At 40.5% G+C, this 20,109-nt stretch overlaps 2 protein-coding genes across 2 annotated transcripts; one reads left to right on the forward strand and one right to left on the reverse strand.

Annotated features, from left to right (window-relative positions):
- The first annotated feature begins 12,948 nt into the window (after nucleotides 1-12,948).
- LOC111899546 (chaperone protein dnaJ A7A, chloroplastic) lies at nucleotides 12,949-16,914 on the forward strand. The gene is made up of 8 exons (XM_023895388.3): nucleotides 12,949-13,132; nucleotides 13,599-13,717; nucleotides 14,724-14,865; nucleotides 14,959-15,016; nucleotides 15,115-15,157; nucleotides 15,262-15,310; nucleotides 15,414-15,494; nucleotides 15,770-16,914. Exons 2-8 carry the CDS (start codon nucleotides 13,611-13,613, stop codon nucleotides 16,628-16,630), a joined length of 1,341 nt encoding a protein of 446 aa, XP_023751156.1. The 5' UTR covers nucleotides 12,949-13,132; nucleotides 13,599-13,610; the 3' UTR covers nucleotides 16,631-16,914.
- Nucleotides 16,915-17,228: 314 nt separating this feature from the next.
- LOC111899547 (uncharacterized) lies at nucleotides 17,229-19,308 on the reverse strand. Its single transcript, XM_023895389.3, has 6 exons — nucleotides 19,018-19,308; nucleotides 18,405-18,617; nucleotides 18,175-18,270; nucleotides 17,933-18,078; nucleotides 17,635-17,854; nucleotides 17,229-17,529 (listed from the first exon to the last, which is right to left on the reverse strand). Exons 1-6 carry the CDS (start codon nucleotides 19,150-19,152, stop codon nucleotides 17,344-17,346), a joined length of 996 nt encoding a protein of 331 aa, XP_023751157.1. The 5' UTR covers nucleotides 19,153-19,308; the 3' UTR covers nucleotides 17,229-17,343.
- Between the last annotated feature and the right edge of the window lie 801 nt (nucleotides 19,309-20,109).

A 20,109-nucleotide genomic window follows, 5' to 3' on the forward strand; every position in this document is an offset into this window, starting at 1 on the left:
CGCCCCAACAAATCGGGGTCCTGCACTTCCTCCCATAAAGCATCTCAAAGGGAGGCCGATCAATGCTCGCATGATAACTGTTGTTATACGAAAATTCCGCTAACGGAAGATACGTATCCCAACTGCCACCGAAGTCTAGGACACATGCCCGGAGCATGTCCTCGAGAGTCTGAATTGTCCTCTTGCTCTACCCGTCCGTCTGAGGGTGGAAAGCGGTGCTGAAATGGAGACGAGTACCCATCTCGTCGTGAAACCGCTTCCAGAATCTGGATGTAAAACGGACGTCTCGGTCTGACACCACTGATACCGGCACTCCATGACGTGCCACTACCTCCCGCACATAGATATCGGCTAACTTTTCTGTCGATATGCTCTCCTAGATTGGTATGAAATGCGCACTCTTCGTCAACCGATCCACTATTACCCAAATCGAATCTACCCCACGTGCGGTCCTGGGAAGCTTGGTGATAAAATCCATGGTGATGTCCTCCCATTTCCACACGGGAATGTCTAACAGCTGCATCTTTTCGTGAGGCCTCTGGTGTTCTGCCTTGACCTTCATGCAGGTCAGGCACCTTTCTACATACCAGGCGACATCCCGCTTCATGCAGGGCCACCAGTAATCGGGTCGAATATCTCTATACATCTTCGTCGCCCCTGGGTGGATAGAAAATCGAGACTTATGAGCCTCGTCCATCAACACCTGCCATACTCTGCCCCAGTACGGTACCCACACTCTCCCATGAAGGGTCAACAACCCCCGACTATCATAATCAAACGAAGCTACTCGGCCCACTATCCTCTCACACTTCTGCCTCTCCTTCTTGAGGCCCTCAACCTGAGCCTCCCTGATCCGTTCCAACAACGGAGTAATCACTGTCATCCTCAGACATAAGTCTCTGATAGGGGTTGCTGTCACCTTGCGGCTTAGGGCGTCGGCCACAACGTTGGCCTTCCCTGGATGGTAAAGGATTTCACAATCATAATCCTTCAGCACATCCAACCACCTCCTCTGTCTCATGTTTAGATTCGGCTGATCCATAAGGTACCTCAAACTCTTGTGATCCGTGTAGATGGTACAACGGACCCCATAAAGGTAATGTCTCAAAATCTTGAGGGAAAACACAACCGCCCCCAGCTCTAAATCATGGGTAGGATAGTTAGCCTCGTGAGGCTTCAACTGTCTCGAGGCGTAAGCTATCACATGGCCTCGATGCATCAATACTGCTCCCATACCTGTGATTGAGGCATCACAGTAGACTACAAATTCCTCTACTCCCCCCTGGCAGGGTAAGGATCGGAGCCTCGCACAACCTTCTCCTGAGGGTCTCAAATGTTGCCTGCGGCTCAGGCCCCCAACGAAACACCACCGACTTCTTAGTCAGTTGAGTGAGCGGCACTGCTATCTTGGAGAAATCCTGAATGAATCTCCGGTAATACCCTGCCAACCCTAGGAAGCTCCGAATCTCGGATAGAGACTTCGGGACCTCCCACCGCATCATGGCCTCTATCTTGGCCGGATCTACTAAAATACCCTTCTGGTTGACGAGGTGACCAAGGAATTGCACCTCGCGCAACCAGAACTCGCACTTGGAGAACTTTGCGAAAAGTCCCTCCCTCCTCAAAACTTCTAGCACCTCCCTCAGGTGCTCCTCGTGTTGCTCCTGCGTCTTGGAATACACCAAGATATCATCTATGAATACTATCACAGACCGGTCCAGCATCGGCCTGCACACCCGATTCATGAGGTCCATGAACGCGGCTGGAGCGTTGGTGAGCCCAAATGACATCACCACAAACTCATAATGACCATACCTGGTCCTGAAAGCAGTCTTCTACACATCCTCATCTCTGACTCGCATCTGATGATACCCGGAACGTAAATCGATCTTGGAAAACCAAGACGCTCCCTAAAGCTGGTCAAACAAATCATCTATCCTCGGGAGTGGGTAACGGTTCTTCACCGTTACCTTATTCAACTCCCGGTAATCTATACACATACAGTGCGACCCGTCCTTTTTCTTCACAAACAAAATCGGAGCTCCCCAAGGCGAACTACTCGGTCTGATGAAACCTTTGTCTAGAAGCTCCTGTAACTGCGTAGACAACTCCTGCATCTCAGGGGGAGCTAACCGATACGGTGCCTTAGCTATCGGTGCCGCACCCGAAATTAGATCAATCCCGAACACGACCTGACTCTCTGGAGGTATTCCAGGAAAATCCTCTGGGAATACATCAGGGTAGTCTCGCACTACTGGAACATCATCTACTGCCACCTTACCCTTCTCCCGGGCATCCAAAACATAAGTTATATATCCGGCGCAACCCTGCTGAAAATAGCGCCTCGCTCTCGCGGCTGAACAAAAAGCTGGTCCGCGCTGTGGTCTCTCGCCCTGAATCACTAACTCTCCCCCACTGGGAGTGCGAACTCTCACTAGCTGCAGCTCGCAATCAATCACCGCCCCATTGGGACTCAACCAATCCATGCCTACTATAACCTTATTCCCTCGCATGGGAATAGGGACCAAGTCCACCGAAAACTGCTCGTCGAACAACTGAAGAGAACATCCTCTATGCACTCTGGCGACCCTCACGGTCCTGTCATCTGCTATCTTAACCTCTAGTGGACAATCCAGCTCCCCTGGAGCTCTACTAAATCTCTTGCTAAGCGCTAGCGATACAAACGATCGGGTAGCCCCCGAATCAAATAATACTGTAGCAGAAATGCCGTTCACAGAGAACGACCCCGTCACCACATCAGGAGTCGCTCGTGCCTCCTCTGCTGTCATCTGAAAAGCTCTACTCTTCGCCACTGGCGCCTCGGCTCGGCCCTGCCGACCATCTGTAATCCTCAAAGTAGCAGGGGCAGGTGCAGCCACCTTCCCTGCTGCAGCTAAACTCGGGCACTGGGACTTTTTATGTCCCCTCTGATTGCACTGAAAGCAAATAAGATCTGATGCTGCAATGGCGGTAGCAGGGGCCGTACAATCCCTGCTCAAATGCCCAGTCCGACCGCACTTGTAGCAGCTGGAACTCCCTGCCTTGTACACCCCATCGTGCAATCTCTCACACTTGCCACATCGACCGTGGCTCTGCTGACTCCTGGATCTGTGATCTGAAACCTTGGGCTTTTTGCCCGAACTACCTGTACCCGAAACCGCCTCTGGTTTCCTCTTCTTCTCCATCTCAAGGTCAATCTCCCTCTCCCGAGCCCTAGCAATCATGTCATCCATCGTTTTATAGCTGGACCGGCTCAGAAACTGGCGGATATCGCTCCGCAACATCTCATGATAACGGACCTTCTTCATTTCCTCATCGGCTGCATACTGAGGAACGAGAAGAGCCCTCTCCCTGAACTTGGCGGTGATCTCCACCACGGTCTCTGTAGTCTGGGTGAGGTCCTGAAACTCTCTGGCTAACTGCTGCACCTCAATAACCGGTGCAAACTCCGCCCTGAACCTGGTAGAGAAATCAGCCCAGGTCATGGCATCTAGCGCTGTATCATCTCCAATGGTATGTCCGACCTCTTCCCACCAATCCCGTGCCCTGTCCTTCAGAAGACAGGACGCCAATCTAACCTTGTCCCCCTCGGGACACCTGCTCGTGCGGAAAGCGTTGGCCACATCCACCAACCATCTAGTACTCGCTATGGGGTCCCGCGCCCTGTGGTAATCTGGAACTCCACATGCCCTGAACTCCCTGAACATAAGTGTGCGCGACCCCATCATAGCCGCCACCTCGGCAAGGAAGGTGCCCAACCTCTCATCCATCAGCTCTAGGATACCCTCCTTGATTGAACCGAAGATCACAGGAGTCTGCTCCAATATGATACGAGTAATCTCTGAAGAAAGAAACTCTCTGGTCTGCTCATCCATACGCTCGGCCCCCGAGCCTGATCCTGATCCCTCCCCGGCACCGGTACTGCCGTCTGCTAGCCTCGAACGCAAAACCACCATTCTGAAACACATCATGGCAACATCAGAAAACTAAAATATCTCAAGGGATCATTGATACTATTACTAGCTTCCTGGTCTTGTCTCAACCTTCCTTGATTCGAGTACGGATCCTCTGCTTTCAGTAGTACGGGCCCATACTACCTTCCATATCTATCCGTACTTTCCTCAAGAACTGCCTTGACTCCACCAAGTCACTACTACTACTACTGATCTCTGCTACTCTCATCCTAGGCTTGCCCTAGGGAAATCTCTGACTCCACTCAAACCAGTCCTCAGCTGCCGAAGGCCTCCTTGTAATGCTAATTAGCCATCACCTGAATACCATCACATGTGATGAGGCTCAGATAATCCTTCGAGTAAAAGACTCGTCCCTACAATGGTTGGACTCAAACAAGAGCTGCGCAATAGGGCCAAATCCAACACTCTGAGATTATTCAACCCTGATCACATGTGATGTGACGTATTCATCTAATGGCTAACTCCCATCACTCAGAGTCCCATAAAGCACAAAGCAAGCAGCATTCGGATGAAGGAAACATACTTAGGCAAAACTATTCTTATAACAAGAAACTGTACTAGCATACAATGCTAAGCTCATACTATCAGGCATAACCTAAACAGGCTATCCTACTACTGTCTACTCAATACTAGCATGCAATTCTCATAAAGCTGAAACACATATAGCAGGCACATAAGACATCCTCCTAGATCCTTAATCCTATACTAGCATGCTGTTCTACTGAAACTGAGACTGAAATTGGAACTAAAACTGAAACTGAAACTAATAAACTTGTATGGGTAATTTGGGAGTACTTACTTGAGCTCGGCTGATCGCATGCACCACACCCTTATCTCGTTTAAAAATTCTTTTCTTTCTAAGTGCTTTTCAAAATTTCTTTCGAAAACATTTTCCTTTCGAAAATCTTTTTATCTTTCCCTTAGTTTGAGTTCAGATACACCCGAAAGTGTATCCGAATCCCTCAAACCAAGGCTCTGATACCAACTTGAAACATCCCAAAAATACGACCCGAAAATTTCATTTTTAATATAACAAAAATCATAGAACTGAGTATCACATAATAAAACCATACGTTGCGTATCTCAAAACCATACTAAAATACTGTGAGAAAAACTGTGTCACAACTGTATCAAAACATATCTAAGAAACTGAATCAACTCCCAGGACAAAAACTGAAACTGTGGTGTGTGCGATGCCATCATCCCGAGCTCTTCCCTTTACTTGCGGAAGTACCTGACACCAAAACTGAAACCGTAAGCACGAAGCTTAGTGAGCTCCCCCAAACTACTACATACCACACAATAACAAATAAAACACATACTGGGCCTTGCCCACTGCATCGGACCGAAGTCCGGAACTAGCTGCATCGGACCAGAGTCTGGAACTGACTGCATCGGACCGAAGTTCGGAGCTGACTGCATCGGACCGAAGTCCGAAACTGACTGCATCGGACCGAAGTCCGGAACTGACTGGGACCTTGTCCCCTGCATCGGACCGGAGTCCGGAACTAGCTGCATCGGACCGAAATCCGGAACTGTCTGAACATAGCATAACATAAACACGTATCTGCTAATATAACACATATACTGCATCGGACTGATGTCCGGAACACATAACACAAAAACATGCTTGAATCACAAAGACATCAAGCACTCTAACTACTGCATCGGACTGAAGTCCGGAACTACTACTAACTAAACGGGCCGGCATTGTGGCCGTGGACCCGTTCCTACTGGAAGGAAACTCACCTCGTGAACTGGCTGCTGAGTGTATGGCTCTGGAAGCTAACTGTTGCTGCTCCGGTATCTCCCCGGCTACAATTCCATAAACACACTCAATCAAATACTAATAACTGAATTGGGGGTAAAATGACTCTTTTACCCCTGGTCAAAGTCAACTCTCCCGGTCAAAGTCAACCTACAGTTGACCTGACTCGCCGAGTTGGGCCGCCAACTCGCCGAGTCTCTATTCTTATTTCTCAACCCTACTCGCGGCTACTCGTCGAGTATGGCATCAAATCGACGAGTTCCCTTTCAATTCTAGAACTCAGGCTATCTGCATCCGACTCGCCGAGTCATATGAACAACTCGACGAGTTGTTCTTGAGCTAAGAAGATTGTCTTGGACTCGCCGAGTTGTATGAACAACTCGTCGAGTCCCTCCATTACTGAGTCTGACCTCCAACTCACTGAGTCCACTCTACTACTCACTGGTCCCCACTCGGCATCACTCAAAAGGAGAAAAATCAAGGACTCGCGACTCGACTCGCCGAGTCGTTCTTCCGACTCGCCGAGTCGCATGCATGCAACTACTCTAAACTCGATTCTGCTTGAATCCAGCGCATAAAACTTATAGATCTGGGCTCCTTAAGCTCGATTAACACGTAAAGGTTCTATCTTTACGTGCCCATATGCACCCATGAAGATTAAGAGGCTCAAAAAGCATAATAAAGGCTAAATCTAGGGTTCTCAAGCAAAGAAACTTCGAAAAGGCACTAGATCAGGGCTCTAACACTCCTAAATGAACAGATCTAAGGATATCTCGACCCAACAAGGCATCCATACAACTATAAAGCTTGGAAAATACATTAAACTAGCCTTAGAGGTGTTCTAATGGAGGTTTTAAGCACAAAACATAATAATTCCGAGACATACCTCAATGAACTCTGACTTTGGCCTTGGATCTTTGCTCTACACTTCCTCTTTTTGGTCCTTTCTTCTTTTTCTTCTTCAATCCTTCAAGAATCCACACAAAAACACTTTAATCATAAAAGGAATGGTTTAGGGTTTCTCAAAAGCTCTCTGAGGGTGAAGGAGGCGAGTTTGGGGCACATAACATTGCTTAAATAGCGAGCAAACCCGGGGATTTAGGGTTTCTTCCTGGCAGGCGGACTCGCCGAGTCCTAAATATGGGTTCGCCGAGTCGCCGACTTACACGTGCTCGAAATCCCGTCCCTACTCGATGATTCGGGCTATAGACTCGCCGAGTCCCTCTTGAGAACTTCTAAATAAATACCATGGAAGCAACATACCAGAGACGGGTCGTTACACATGTTCCTTTTATAGTGCACAAGCCATAAATTAGGGTTTGCACCTGTGCTCACTACGCCCAGCGTACTTGGTCAAGTCCACGTCTAAATTAAGCGCGTGAGTACGCGCGGCGTACACCCCAGTACGCCCAGCGTACTCACCAATTCAACATACAACTCAAGGGACTAATCTTGCCAACTTCCAAAATAGAAGGGCCATAAAGCTTACCTGGATTTTGGGCTGTTACATGCTTCCTTAAATAGGTGTGAAACCCTGGGATTTAGGGTGTCATCTACCAGCTCCTACTCGTCGAGTACCTTCTTGGACTCGGTGAGTAGTTCACTAAAGCACGTGGACCAACCCGCTGCTACTCGACGAGTAGGGTAACCAACTCGTCGAGTAGACCCAAAGACCAAAAAGGATTCAACATAACTCAATACCTGTAAAATCGGGGCGTTACAATGACATTTGTCACCCCTAGATAGACGTCTAACTGTAGCTAACAGTCAAGGCGCGGGATTGTCAGTCCGGTATAGATCTATACACAAATTCACGCTTTCCTACAAGAGACTCTGGTTATAAGTCATGACTTAGTTGGTACTTAGATAAGTACGTGAAGGCGTCTCACAAATAGCTTCAATGAATTTACTAGTAATAAAGTGGAAAACCTTTTTGTTTATGTTTTAATCTGAACTTTGTAACCTAGTCACTTAGTTCCATAAACTATACCTATTATAATTTATAAGTTTGTTTCTGTGTTGGTGTGAAAACCGTTGAGTCTTAACGTATGTTGTAAATCATTTGTAAATTCAATACTAACGATATTTTGTGTATTTTAGTAAATTTCATGTTTAACAATATATTACGGCAACAAAATATAATAAACAATTTATGTTTTTAAACACAAGATTTCTTGTGTTTTACTTGTATCCCCCCCTTAAAACAATTTAAAAATCATGAAAACTTAGGGGTATGAACTCATCTTTTTGTGTTATTTCTGGATTGGTTGAGTTGTGGTTGCGTAGATCTCTGGATTAGAACTCGTATAGTTAATCGTATCCTAACAATTTTTACACATGATATTGTGTTTAAATCATATAAGAATAATTTAAATACTAAGTTAAAGTGTTAGACAACACTTAACTTATTGTAAGAAAACTTACAATAAGCCTTAGAATAATTTGTAGGTGTTCTTGGTGTTCTTCGTGTTGTTAAGGAGATTGGGTGTTTTCGGTTGGAATTAAGAAGATCGGATGGTGTTTTCGGTTGAGGATTTGAATATGGTAGGGTGATTCACGCAAATCTTTAAGAATATATAAAGATTTCGGCAAGATCTTCAAGAATTTCGGATGTTACTTGAGAGAAAATATGAAGAATTTGATGATAGTTGAGAGAATAAAAGGAGGATCTCGACCAAAAACATGAGAAATGAGTTGTGTTTTCGGCTACATATACATATATAGTTATATACAAAGGGGTTTTTGGCTTTAGCATATAAATAAGGACCAATATTTGATGTGATAAGTACATTGGAATGTGTAATATGTAGCGCCTGTGTTTCCGGGCTTGCCATTTTTAGCAATGTAATAGTCTAGGTTAACCTTTGTAACCCGTTTTGAAATAATAAGATTGTATTATTTGAGTATTATGTGTTTTGTGCTTAATTGCTTAATTATGTGGTTTGATTAATTAAGAATAAAAATAAGTGTCAAAATTAAAGTGTAAAATAAACTTGATATCTTTGGTTAATGTTGTAGTAGTTGAAACGAGGTTTCCGAATATATATAGAACGCCCAAATCTGACTTCGTATGGGGAAGTTATGATTTATCGAAGTTTCAGCTTAGCGGTATGCAGCCTGAAATACTCGATTTGAGATCGAGCGGTTTGTAGCCGAAGCAATCTAAACGAGGATCGAAGGTCTCGTTGTTGGTATCGAAGCGATAAAAAGTTAGGCGAGAACGGACGTCAAACGAAGAAGTTATGAATTTATAACGAAGTTTTTCTGTCCTGGCCTATTAAAAATAAATAATAAAAATAAAGTTAAAATTAGCCGACAGAGTCTAAACGAAAGTTGTAGAGCGTAGTCTCACCTACGCGTGGATATAAAGAACGTCGAAAACGGAGTTCGTATGAAGAAGATATGAATTTTCGAAGTTTATTAAATGATTTGTATTTAAATTTAATCTTTAATTCGGATGATTATCCGAAGGAGTCACCGATCTGATCCGAAGTACGCCCCGCGTACACCGAGGAATGTCGACACTCGCACTCGAGCACTTCGGATACGTAAGCAGTGACGATTTCGGACCTGTACGCCCCGTGTACTCCGAGGCTCCAGCCTCCTATAAATAGGATGCGAGGGCAGCCGAGTTCTTTTGCTCTTTTCTCTCTCCTCTCTCCCGTTTTGCATCGATTTGCGTGCCAGAAATACCCCGAAGCCCCGATATTATTCTCAAGCCCTGAAGCAAGTCCCGAGATCCCGAAGATCCCGAGAAGTGCGGTTCCCGAGCCGAAGCTCTGCCCGCGAGAAGTTCGATTTTTGTGAAGATCTTCCAGATCTGCTGAGGATTACTACTTCTGCAAGACGTAGTGCTGTCTGATCATCTTCTGATCAAGTGAGTGTATACTATCTTTCATAAACACGATAATAATACAAGTATGGTTTGAGTGTATTAAGTATATTATTGTTTATATGTGTGAATGTGTATTCACTTTCTTCTATCTTATAGATTTGATTATTTCTCTATTAAATGCGTGTTATGTGTGTGTGTGCCTCATCTGTTATGTGGAATATGTATTGATTAAAGCATGCTATACATGTTTTTAAACTATGTATAAAAATGTATATTTTTATCTACTAATATGTTGGGTAGAACATGGGTGGATAGTTGGTGTGTAACAAACAGATGAGAGGCCTCGTTGTTGTTTGATTTAGTCATATAGCGGAGTTTAGATGACGATCACGGACTTTTCTAGATAGTCTTGTGGAAACATTAGCAGGTTCGCCACCTGTAGGTGTTAATGAACTTGGGTGTTCATTCGCTGTACTCCCTCCCCCTCGTGGTTGCCTTATTTGACTTATATTGCTGAGGAACCCCCAAAGCATGTGTTGTCGCCCCGATGAAATATTTTTAGACTGGGTCCCTTATGTTAGTTGTTTTAGGGACATAAAGTGAGAATAACGGGAATGAGTAATTGGGTTATTGTTGGTTGGTGGAATTAAATATAATTATTTATTGTGGGTTGAAAACCCTATATGCTCACCAGGCTCCCAAGCCTGACCCACTCAGTTTTATTTGTATTACAGGAAGTGGCGCGAGGGCATAAGATGGATGAACCATCAAGTTGTTTTGTTTACAAGTCTGTATATGTATATATTTGTTGAATGACTTGTAATGTTATCGTTTATGCTTATTGGTCTGTATCGGAACATGACACCCCGAGTTTTGATTATATAATAAAAATACATTTCTTTTATGAAATGCTTTGGTAAACATTGTTTTATCATGTTTTGTTTTTGGGAACAAATTCCGCAACTCTTTCAAATCAAAAGGATTTACTCTGAAATTATTTTAAAAGCATAAATGAAAATCGGTCTTTTCTTGCCGAGATTTTGGGGATGTCACATAATAATACTTTGAAATGTGTGCCAAAGGATATAAATTGGGAATATTTGGCCGAGAACAAAAACCAAGAAAATATGATTGGACCGAGCCTGTTTACGGTCCGAAGACATTTGCGGCCGATAATAGGGTTTGTTGTTCGAAGACTCGTTTCCGGTCCGAAGGTTCTTGGCCGAAAACGGTTCTCGGTGCGAGGCAAGTGGCTAGTCCGAGGGTTTTCGGTGGGGTCTAGATGCGAGATTTCGGTTTGAGTGTTTTTACTTCTAATTTTTACAACACTTTTAATAAAAGGTTTATATATATCAAGATTATTAATTTAACTTTAATAATTTAACAAAACAACAAATTTTGACTTTTAGTTGACATGTTTGACTTTTGTTGACCTTAATTGACTTTTGTTGACTTTTACAATTTTTAAAAATAACAGGTTGTCACATATTCCAAATCAAACAACTAATCTGATCAAACATCCCCATATTCTTATATGTTCATCTCTAAAGATTTGTCCTAAGGATCATCGCAAGCAATTAGGTGGACAATACCGTTTCGTGGATTTCGTAGCAATAAGGCAACCATGGGGGAAAATATAGTACATCGCATGAACACGTAGTTCATCACCTACAGGTTGCGAACCTGCCAGTGTTCCAATGAACTGTCTAGAATAGTCTGTGGTCGACATCTATACTTTGTTAGATGACTACATCGCAACATCGCTACTAAATTCATGACATTTCCTCTTCAATTTTCATCACTCATCACCCATCTCTACCAAATATATTATAAGTATGAAAATACATATACAGTTAAATAAAAATCATTTCATATTGTTACATCTAACACATTTCATATTGTTACATCTAACACATAATATCTTAATCACAAATAATAAGCACATATAACATTTAATTATCTAAATGCTTCGTATTTATGTATAAGATGAAAGTAATTTTGCACTTACCTTGTTTTAAGGTGAAAGACTTTTAGTTAGATCAACACTTACCTTGTTTTGAAAACAATCTCCAATTGTGTGTAAGTCTCTAATGGTTCACACCCACAACACAAGAACCCTAGAAATATCAGGAGAGAGAGGAGAAAGGAGCAACTTTTTGGATCTGGTATGGTCAAAACAGTGGCTGAAATTTCCAAGGTATAAGGCCTATAGTTGACTAGAAAACATCTAGAAACTCTAATTTGAATATAAAATAATATTATCTCAAATAAGGCAGATATCTAGTTCCTTGGTTATCTAAATGGAGGCTTCCAGAAACCCAAATAGGGTCTCAAATAACCGTCCATAGGAGGAAGGTTCTGGAACCTCTCATCTGATCAACTTTTGAACAATTACATCTTTAGTCCTTCAACCTTTAATTAATTCCAATTAACTCAAAATTAATTCTAATTAATTCTAAATTAATTATAACTATTTCTAATCAATACATTAATCCTATAATATATTAATAAATCATTTATCTTTCTCCTATAATCAATCTATGCAATTTCTTAGTTATGAGGGCAATAAAAAAAACTGTACTTTTATTTATCAATGTTATACCAATTTAATTAGAAATATATATATATATATATATATATATATATATATATATATATATATATATATATATATATATATATGTTCCAATTAACCCTAATATAGTCCAATTTTGATTTTTAAAGTCTTTTTTCTTCAACTTTGACCTTAAATATTTTTGATTTTGATAGATAACACTTGATGCAAAATATATGAATGAATTGTATTTTAAATGTTTTTTTCATTTTTATAAGTTTTATCAAGTAATATATAACACAAATAAAAATATTTAAGGTTAAAGTTGAAGAAAAAAAACTTCAAAAGTCAAAAATGGACTATCATTTTGAGATAGAGGGAGTATATGTTTGTCTTAAATAATATATTTTTTTTTTATCGAAAGATGTAATGAAAAATATATTTTCATCTATAAACTTTGGTCTATGTCTTCTTGGAAAATAGATAATCTATTTTCTTTTAAAAAACAAACAACATACGATAACGCAAACGAAAATATCTTTCCCTTGACACAAATAAGTGATTAGAAAAGTTAAAAAAAAAACACGATCTAAAATTTATAATCTCTTAATTTTTAATAAAAATAGCTAAATGATTATAAAATTTTACTATTTTTATAAATTACTCATTTTCTAAAATCTAATTAATTTTAAAATAATAGCCTTAGATTTGTGGAGTACAATTTTCATCGAAGAGACGACTTGTAAAATCAACGGTTAAAAATAGCTCAAGTCCATGGGAGGCGGGTGCAATATAAAGCACAGGAACAAAAACTCTTATCTGGCAACACCACCACTCTCGGAAACCTCTACCCTTCTCTCGAAGCCTCATCTCTCTACCACCAACCGAACCCAACGCACATTTTTCTCATCCTCCGTCCCAACCACTGCAACTCCTCCGTGCGTATCTTACAGGGAGACTCCAAATTGACTTTGCAGAGTGATCCGTAGCTTCAGTTTCAGGTTTTAACTTGAATTTCAATCAGTTTACATTAGTGAACATGCCTAAAACTCTAATTCGTCACTTCTGCCGCTATACTCGTTATATAAACATGTTATTTATATGAAATTATTCGTTAGTGGATGAAGTGCCCAGTGCTTGGTTGCCTAGGGTTTTTGCTAAGAAGAGGTGTTTAGAATGTGGATTTGCTGAGCAACTCGCTCTCACCATACTAATTATCTTTCGGTATTCAGGATCCATAAAGGAATATCCTTTTTGTTCCAATATAATGTACATATTAGGTGTATTGTCAACAAGATTCCTCAGCTTTTTAGTGAAAGGCAATAGGAAAGTATAGACGTAAGAGTTCTTATTTCTTAGAGTATAGCGGGTCAATTTAACCTAATTCCGTGATGGGAGCTAAGCTTTATGTTCGTTAACAAGCTCATAACTTTTCATTTCAATTTTTTCTTATTTGTGTATTTGCAGACGATATATCTAATGGCAATTGTGCCTGGTGGGAGTACATGGGTGGCTAGGTGGGGAGTTCAACCTCAATTAATGTCCAGAGCCTCTTCAACAAGCAAGTCTTTTGTGCATTTGCCTCAGTGAGTGTCTTTGTCACCTTATTAAGATTATGTGTTTTAACCAATGAATCCTTTTGAATTGGCAAATCCTATGTTTGTTGCTGCATTACTGCAAATTTTGCTCTAGTTATACATGAAATCAAGGGATTTGCAGCTTTTCTTGTTTAAAATCATGTCCAATTGGGCCTATGTTTTTCAATAATAGTTGATGTACAGTACTGTAGGTGTCTCCACATGTCTTCAAGACATCTTAAAAAGTATTCAAGTTTTGGCCTTTCATGCTTCTTTACATTTGCAAGCCAGCAAATTCTAAATAGCATGTGGGTGTGGATCTATATCTTAAAATGGATGGGGGGACAAAAGACAGTTGATTTACTACAGATTTTGGATAATCTCCCTTGCTATTATAATTTATAAGTACTTAGCAGATATCATAATATCCTGTATTAGGGCTGAGGATACTGTTGCAAGGTTTATCACTTTATCTTTAATGATGTGTCTAGCTATGTTCACTTGGCTAAATGGGTTGTTAGCCATTCATTCCTTGTTAGAGGTTTCATTTGGTGACATATGTCAGAGTAGGATAAGATTTATGGTTCAATATTTTGCACTGATATGAAATGCTTCTGTGTGGTAATTGGTATATAAATTATATTTATATGTCACGAGAGTGTGATATGGCGATAAAACTTGAATGTAGGTTTTTTATAATTTGTAATCTGAATGTTCTTTCATGGTCATAGAAATAATTTGTATGTTGTAGAAGTATATACTTTGATGTGGTGAGAACACCGGATATCGAGACCAACAAATAATAGAAAAATCTATGCAAAACTTGACACATAGGAAATAGGTAAACTGATCAAATTGAAAGAGGTGGAGGAGGGGAGGTTGTAAATTAGTAAATTACCAACTACAAGCATTAAATAAAGTAAACCATATTTTAGAATTAAAAGGCTTCCCAACATCATGTTTGTTTTCAACTTTGGTTTAAACATATGAGAATGAATATCTGTTCGCTTTTCAGGTTCTCAATTAATACAAGAGAGTTGGCATCACCATGTTCTGCCTTCTGTTCACAAGGTTCTTTGCATGCACTATACAATATGCATTCATTTGGTAAATCTCACCACAGAAGAGGTGGTCGCCTCATTGTTAGAGCTGAAAGTGTAAGTTTAATCTTAAGTCATCTTTCTTTTCAATTTTATGTTCTTCCCCTTTTGTTTATTGATTATATTTTTGTATATATCTTGTACACATAGGATTTTTATTCGGTGCTTGGCGTGTCAAAGAATGCTAGCAAAGCAGAAATAAAAAGTGGTTAGTAAAATTATAAGTTCTTCTTCTTCTTCTTCCCTTTTTTTTATTCCATAATTAAATTCTTGTTTATATCATTGACTCTATAAATTCATTTTTAGCATATCGGAAGCTTGCAAGGAGTTATCATCCTGATGTAAACAAGTAAGTTCAACTCCTGCTTCCACCTTTACAAGATCTCCTATTAATATTCCTTACAACTAACATTTCTATGCTTTTATAAACTCATCTCGTGCGTAACTTCCCAGAGAACCAGGAGCCGAACAAAAATTCAAGGACATCAGCAATGCTTATGAAGTAACCTCCTTAACCTCATATTTTAGTTTATTCACATACGTAACAGGCTACTTTACCCATAATTTTTTTTTCAAAAATTTTGATAAAAAAAGTTGTTTCGCAGGTTTTATCAGACGATGAAAAACGTTCCATATATGATAGATATGGGGAAGCTGGGCTTAAAGGCGCTGGTGTTGGCACCGGGGTGAGTTTCTTCCACCTAAAAAATAGTTTATCCACAAGTCCCCTTTTGTTACACAGAACAAAGCACATTGTTATGTGTTTGACATACATGAGTACATTTCAAGTACTGTCCTGTGTCATACCTAAAAGTTACCGTCTTTCCTTTCTTGTACTGTCCTGTGGCCTGTAATCAGTAGTCAGGACAGTACAACATACCTAAAAAGGACAGTACAGTACCGTAAAGTAACTTTTGAGATCTAAATTTTTTTGTGTTTTGAAATTAAAATTGGTGAACAGGATTTCAGCAACCCCTTTGACCTATTCGAATCATTATTCGACGGGTTAGGCGGGATGGGTGGGATGGGCGGCATGGGTGGCGGCAGAAACTCACGTAACCGCGCCACCCAAGGTGAAGACCAAGGCTACAACCTAGTCCTAAACTTCAAAGAAGCCATATTCGGTATCGAAAAAGAAATCGAAGTAACCCGTCTCGAATCCTGCACCACTTGCAACGGGTCGGGTGCAAAACCCGGAACCACCCCATCAAAATGCAACACATGTGGCGGTCAAGGCCAAGTCATCTCTTCCGCCCGGACCCCACTCGGTGTCTTCCAACAAGTCATGACATGTTCTTCCTGCAACGGCTCCGGTGAAATCTCCACCCCGTGTAACACATGTAATGGTGATGGACGCGTGAGAAAATCCAAACGGATCAGCCTGAAAGTTCCCGCCGGAGTAGATTCCGGCAGCCGGTTGAGAGTCCGGTCGGAGGGGAACGCCGGAAGGAAAGGCGGGCCTGCCGGAGATCTGTTTGTGATGATTGATGTGCTTCCGGATCCGGTGTTGAAACGGGATGATACAAATATACTTTATACGTGTAAGATTACGTATATTGATGCGATATTGGGGACCACGAAGAAGGTGCCGACAGTTGATGGGATGGTGGATTTGAAGATTCCGGCGGGGACTCAGCCGGGGACCACGTTGGTTATGGCGAAAAAAGGGGTACCGGTTTTGAATAAGAGTAATATGAGAGGGGATCAGTTGGTGAGGGTACAAGTGGAAATTCCGAAACGGTTGAGTGGGGAAGAGAGGAAGTTGATTGAAGAGTTGTCGAATCTTAAGAAGGGTAAAGTTCCCAATAGCAGTGGTATATAAAATATATAATGTAGTAGAGGAAATGGGAAACGGTGTGTTTGAAAAAAATTTCAGTTGCATGACCTGCACATCGGTTTCTCGTTCACAATCGACCCACGGAAAATGGAAATAGAGGTATTTTTTGGGGTGTAAAATGTAAATTGTGTGACATGAATTTATACATGGTGGTTGTGGAGTAGACAATTAGAGAGGGGTTAATCTTATTATTATAATTTATTGTAGCAAAGATTTTGGATTATGCTAAGGGATGTAAATTGGTGACTTTTTTTTGGATTGTTGATTCAGTCATGTGTACCAAATCCAAATCCTCATCGTCATAGATCTATTGGTCAAAAGAGTTTTATGCAAAAAAAAAGTCTATTATTTTGGAATTTTTTTTAATAAAGTCTCATTTTATTTTTTTAAACAGAAAAATCTAATTATTTTGAAAAAATCACATGATCTGTTATTTCTCGTTAGAATAGAAAAATATTTTTTTTGTTAATTTGGATAAATTGTTTCTGTTAATTTTTTTTATGACTTTATAAAAAAATTTCACAAAATAATTAGACTTTTCTACACATAAAACTGGGTCCAAAACAACCAAGGCAAAGACCCATTCAAAATAGATGGTTATATCATATGGAACATACATGATGATCGATCGTATTACAGCATTTATTTTATTTTGCAAAAAAATTTCTTAGTAGATGCCTGTTGACGATTTGTAAAGTTTAAGAAGTGAAGTTTTGTTGGATCAAAATCTGAGCGCCCTCAACAAGTCGGTTTACCACTTGAGCAGCTGGTAAAATCTCATGTATAAGTCCTACGCCTTCACCTGCATACATCACCATGCTTTCGATATCCCCTCTTGCTGTCTTGTTTGGAACTGTACCCGCAAATTGCCTAATCTCTTTCTCCTATAATACACCAAACAACACAAGTAGTCAATTAATCAACTACTTTACTTATTTATTTATTTATTCATAATAGCAAATATGTAATCCAAAGAAAAAGACACTTACCATGCCATGTATAGTTGTATGGCCAATAACAGGTTGATTAGCCTCATTCTCATGACTCGGTAGATTTCTCCATTCCATGAAAAACGGTGTTTTAAGTACACGCTGCGGGGCCCCCGGCCACCTGGCACGTCCAAACACATCCGTATACTCTGTTTCATTCATTTCAACTAGCTTCCTTTTGTATATTGGGTGAGCAAAGCTTTCTTCAGTCGCAAGAAACCTAATTAAATAAAATCACTCACTCAACTTTACTTTTCTTGTATATAAGTCTCAATGTGTTAAGTGTTATATTATGTACCTGGTGCCTAAACAGACGCCTTGAGCTCCAAGTGCTAAAGCAGCAACATAGCCTCTTTCGTCGACTATTCCACCAGCAGCAATTACCGGAATACCCCTCGAGGCAACCAGATCCACTACACGTGGCACCAATGCAATTATTGCTTCCTAAAAGTTATTCCATAACCCCAATTATTATTTTTCTTGTCTAGAGTTTTTGGTCTACCTATTAATAAATAAATAAAAAATGTAAAAGCTTTATACATGACCGATAACGTGTCCTCCTGCTTCATGTCCTTGAACAATTATAGCATCAACACCTACATCAGCAGCACGCTTGGCTTCTTCAAAGCTGCCAATCTACAAAAAAGGATTTAGAGTCACAGAAAATTTCAATCACCATATGGATATGGATTATGGAGAAGTGGGATTTGAAGCCATGGTTTTAATATACAAAGATGCTTGATGAAAGTAGTTAGGGAAGAGGGTTTGACCTGGGGAACAACTTTGACCCCGGCTTCATGGGCTTCAAGGACGATATCTTGTGTGACTTCGCCCCAGTAAAGCTGCAAGATTGCAACTTTCTCTTCCAGAATAATCTTTAGGTTCTCTTTGTGAGGGAATGCCAAAACAATCCCGACCCCAAATGGTTTGTCTGTCAAACTTCTTGTCTTCCTTATAAGCTCCCTCAAGTAATCTGGGCATTCCTGTTATGGAGTTTTAATGTAACTGAGTTAATAATATTTGAGCTGAAAACGAGCTGGAGATGGAGGGAATATATGTGTTCGTATCCATAATCTATTTGACATACTAGATCTAGTGTTACAAAAGGTGCCCAAAATTATAGCTATATCATTCAGGGGACTGATGCAATTACGAGATCAAACCACAAGAACAAGAAAAAAATCCTAAAAATTAGGGCAGTGGTGGAGATTATTAGAAATCCAACAGATGTACACTGATCGATTGGAGATTCTAATTGATCCTCACTAGCTACATAAAATACCTGGACGCGATAGATAAGCTCTACAGATAGCTAACTAAAATATCGATTAATCAACATGCATCAGCTTATCCACAGACACAGAGAGGGAGACGGAGAGTTACCCAATCAGGAGCTCGGAGAATACCAATGGCACCGGCGTTAGCAACAGCGGCGACAAGCTCCGGACCAGAAATATCAGGTCCTAAAGGTGCCTGCACAATTCCATACTCAAAACCCAGTATTCCTCTCCAACCCATTTCTTTCTTCACTTAGATTTCAGTTTCAACTTGAATTTCTGATTTGTTTGTATGTAGTAAGGTGAAGTAATTTGTAGGTGGGGGGAAAGAGGAAGACAACATTCATTACATGGCTGCTTACGTAATAATCTTGATTCCCATTCCAATTCCATAGCAAACAAAACCCAATTGAAACACCCCTCCCGCCCGCCGCCAAAAGTTGTTTAGAACTGGTAAAAAGGATAACAGAGTGGATAGAGAGAATAAAAATATATCTTTATATCAACTATATCTATATCTATATATAGATAGATATCCATATGTATAAATTTTGTAAAGTGAATCACATAAATTGTTCTTGAGTTTTAGACCAATATGCGTCTTTCGCCTTTATTTTTCTCCCGCACGGACTTTTTTATGATTTAGATTTATTTCGATTTTAAGATTTTAAGAGTTATTGTTGTAAAAGCCTCCGAATTTACATAAAAATACTGGTTATGTCTAAAATCGATTTTTTTTGCCACGTATACCTCACATTTACCTCCCATGTTTCATTTTAATGTTTTTCAACGGTTCCCCTTTACCAACCAGTTACATCCCCCTTTTTAACCCCCAAACATCATCGTCTCCCGTAGTCTTTCCCCCGTCTTCTGTTCTCTCTCCCGTCTTCTACCCTAAGTATCTGTAAAATGTCGACTTTGTCTGCCAAATCAAGCTTCCAAGGTGGTCCAACATCGAGAAAGAAAATAATAGTTAGATGTGGCTGTGGAGATGTGTGTAAGGTATCTATCTGTTGCTCGAACACCTGAGAATTATGAAAAAAAGTTTTACGGGTGCCCTAATTACAAGGTAAACAATTTGCCCTAATTTTTAAATTTCTTGAAAAACCCTGAAAAAAGATATATAATTCATACCAATTATTGTTTTTTCTAGGTGAAAGGAGAGGATTGTGGTTTTTTAAAATGGTACAATGAAGAA

The sequence above is a fragment of the Lactuca sativa genome, chromosome 5 (assembly GCF_002870075.4).
Source record: "Lactuca sativa cultivar Salinas chromosome 5, Lsat_Salinas_v11, whole genome shotgun sequence".
NCBI classification, from domain to species: domain Eukaryota; kingdom Viridiplantae; phylum Streptophyta; class Magnoliopsida; order Asterales; family Asteraceae; genus Lactuca; species Lactuca sativa.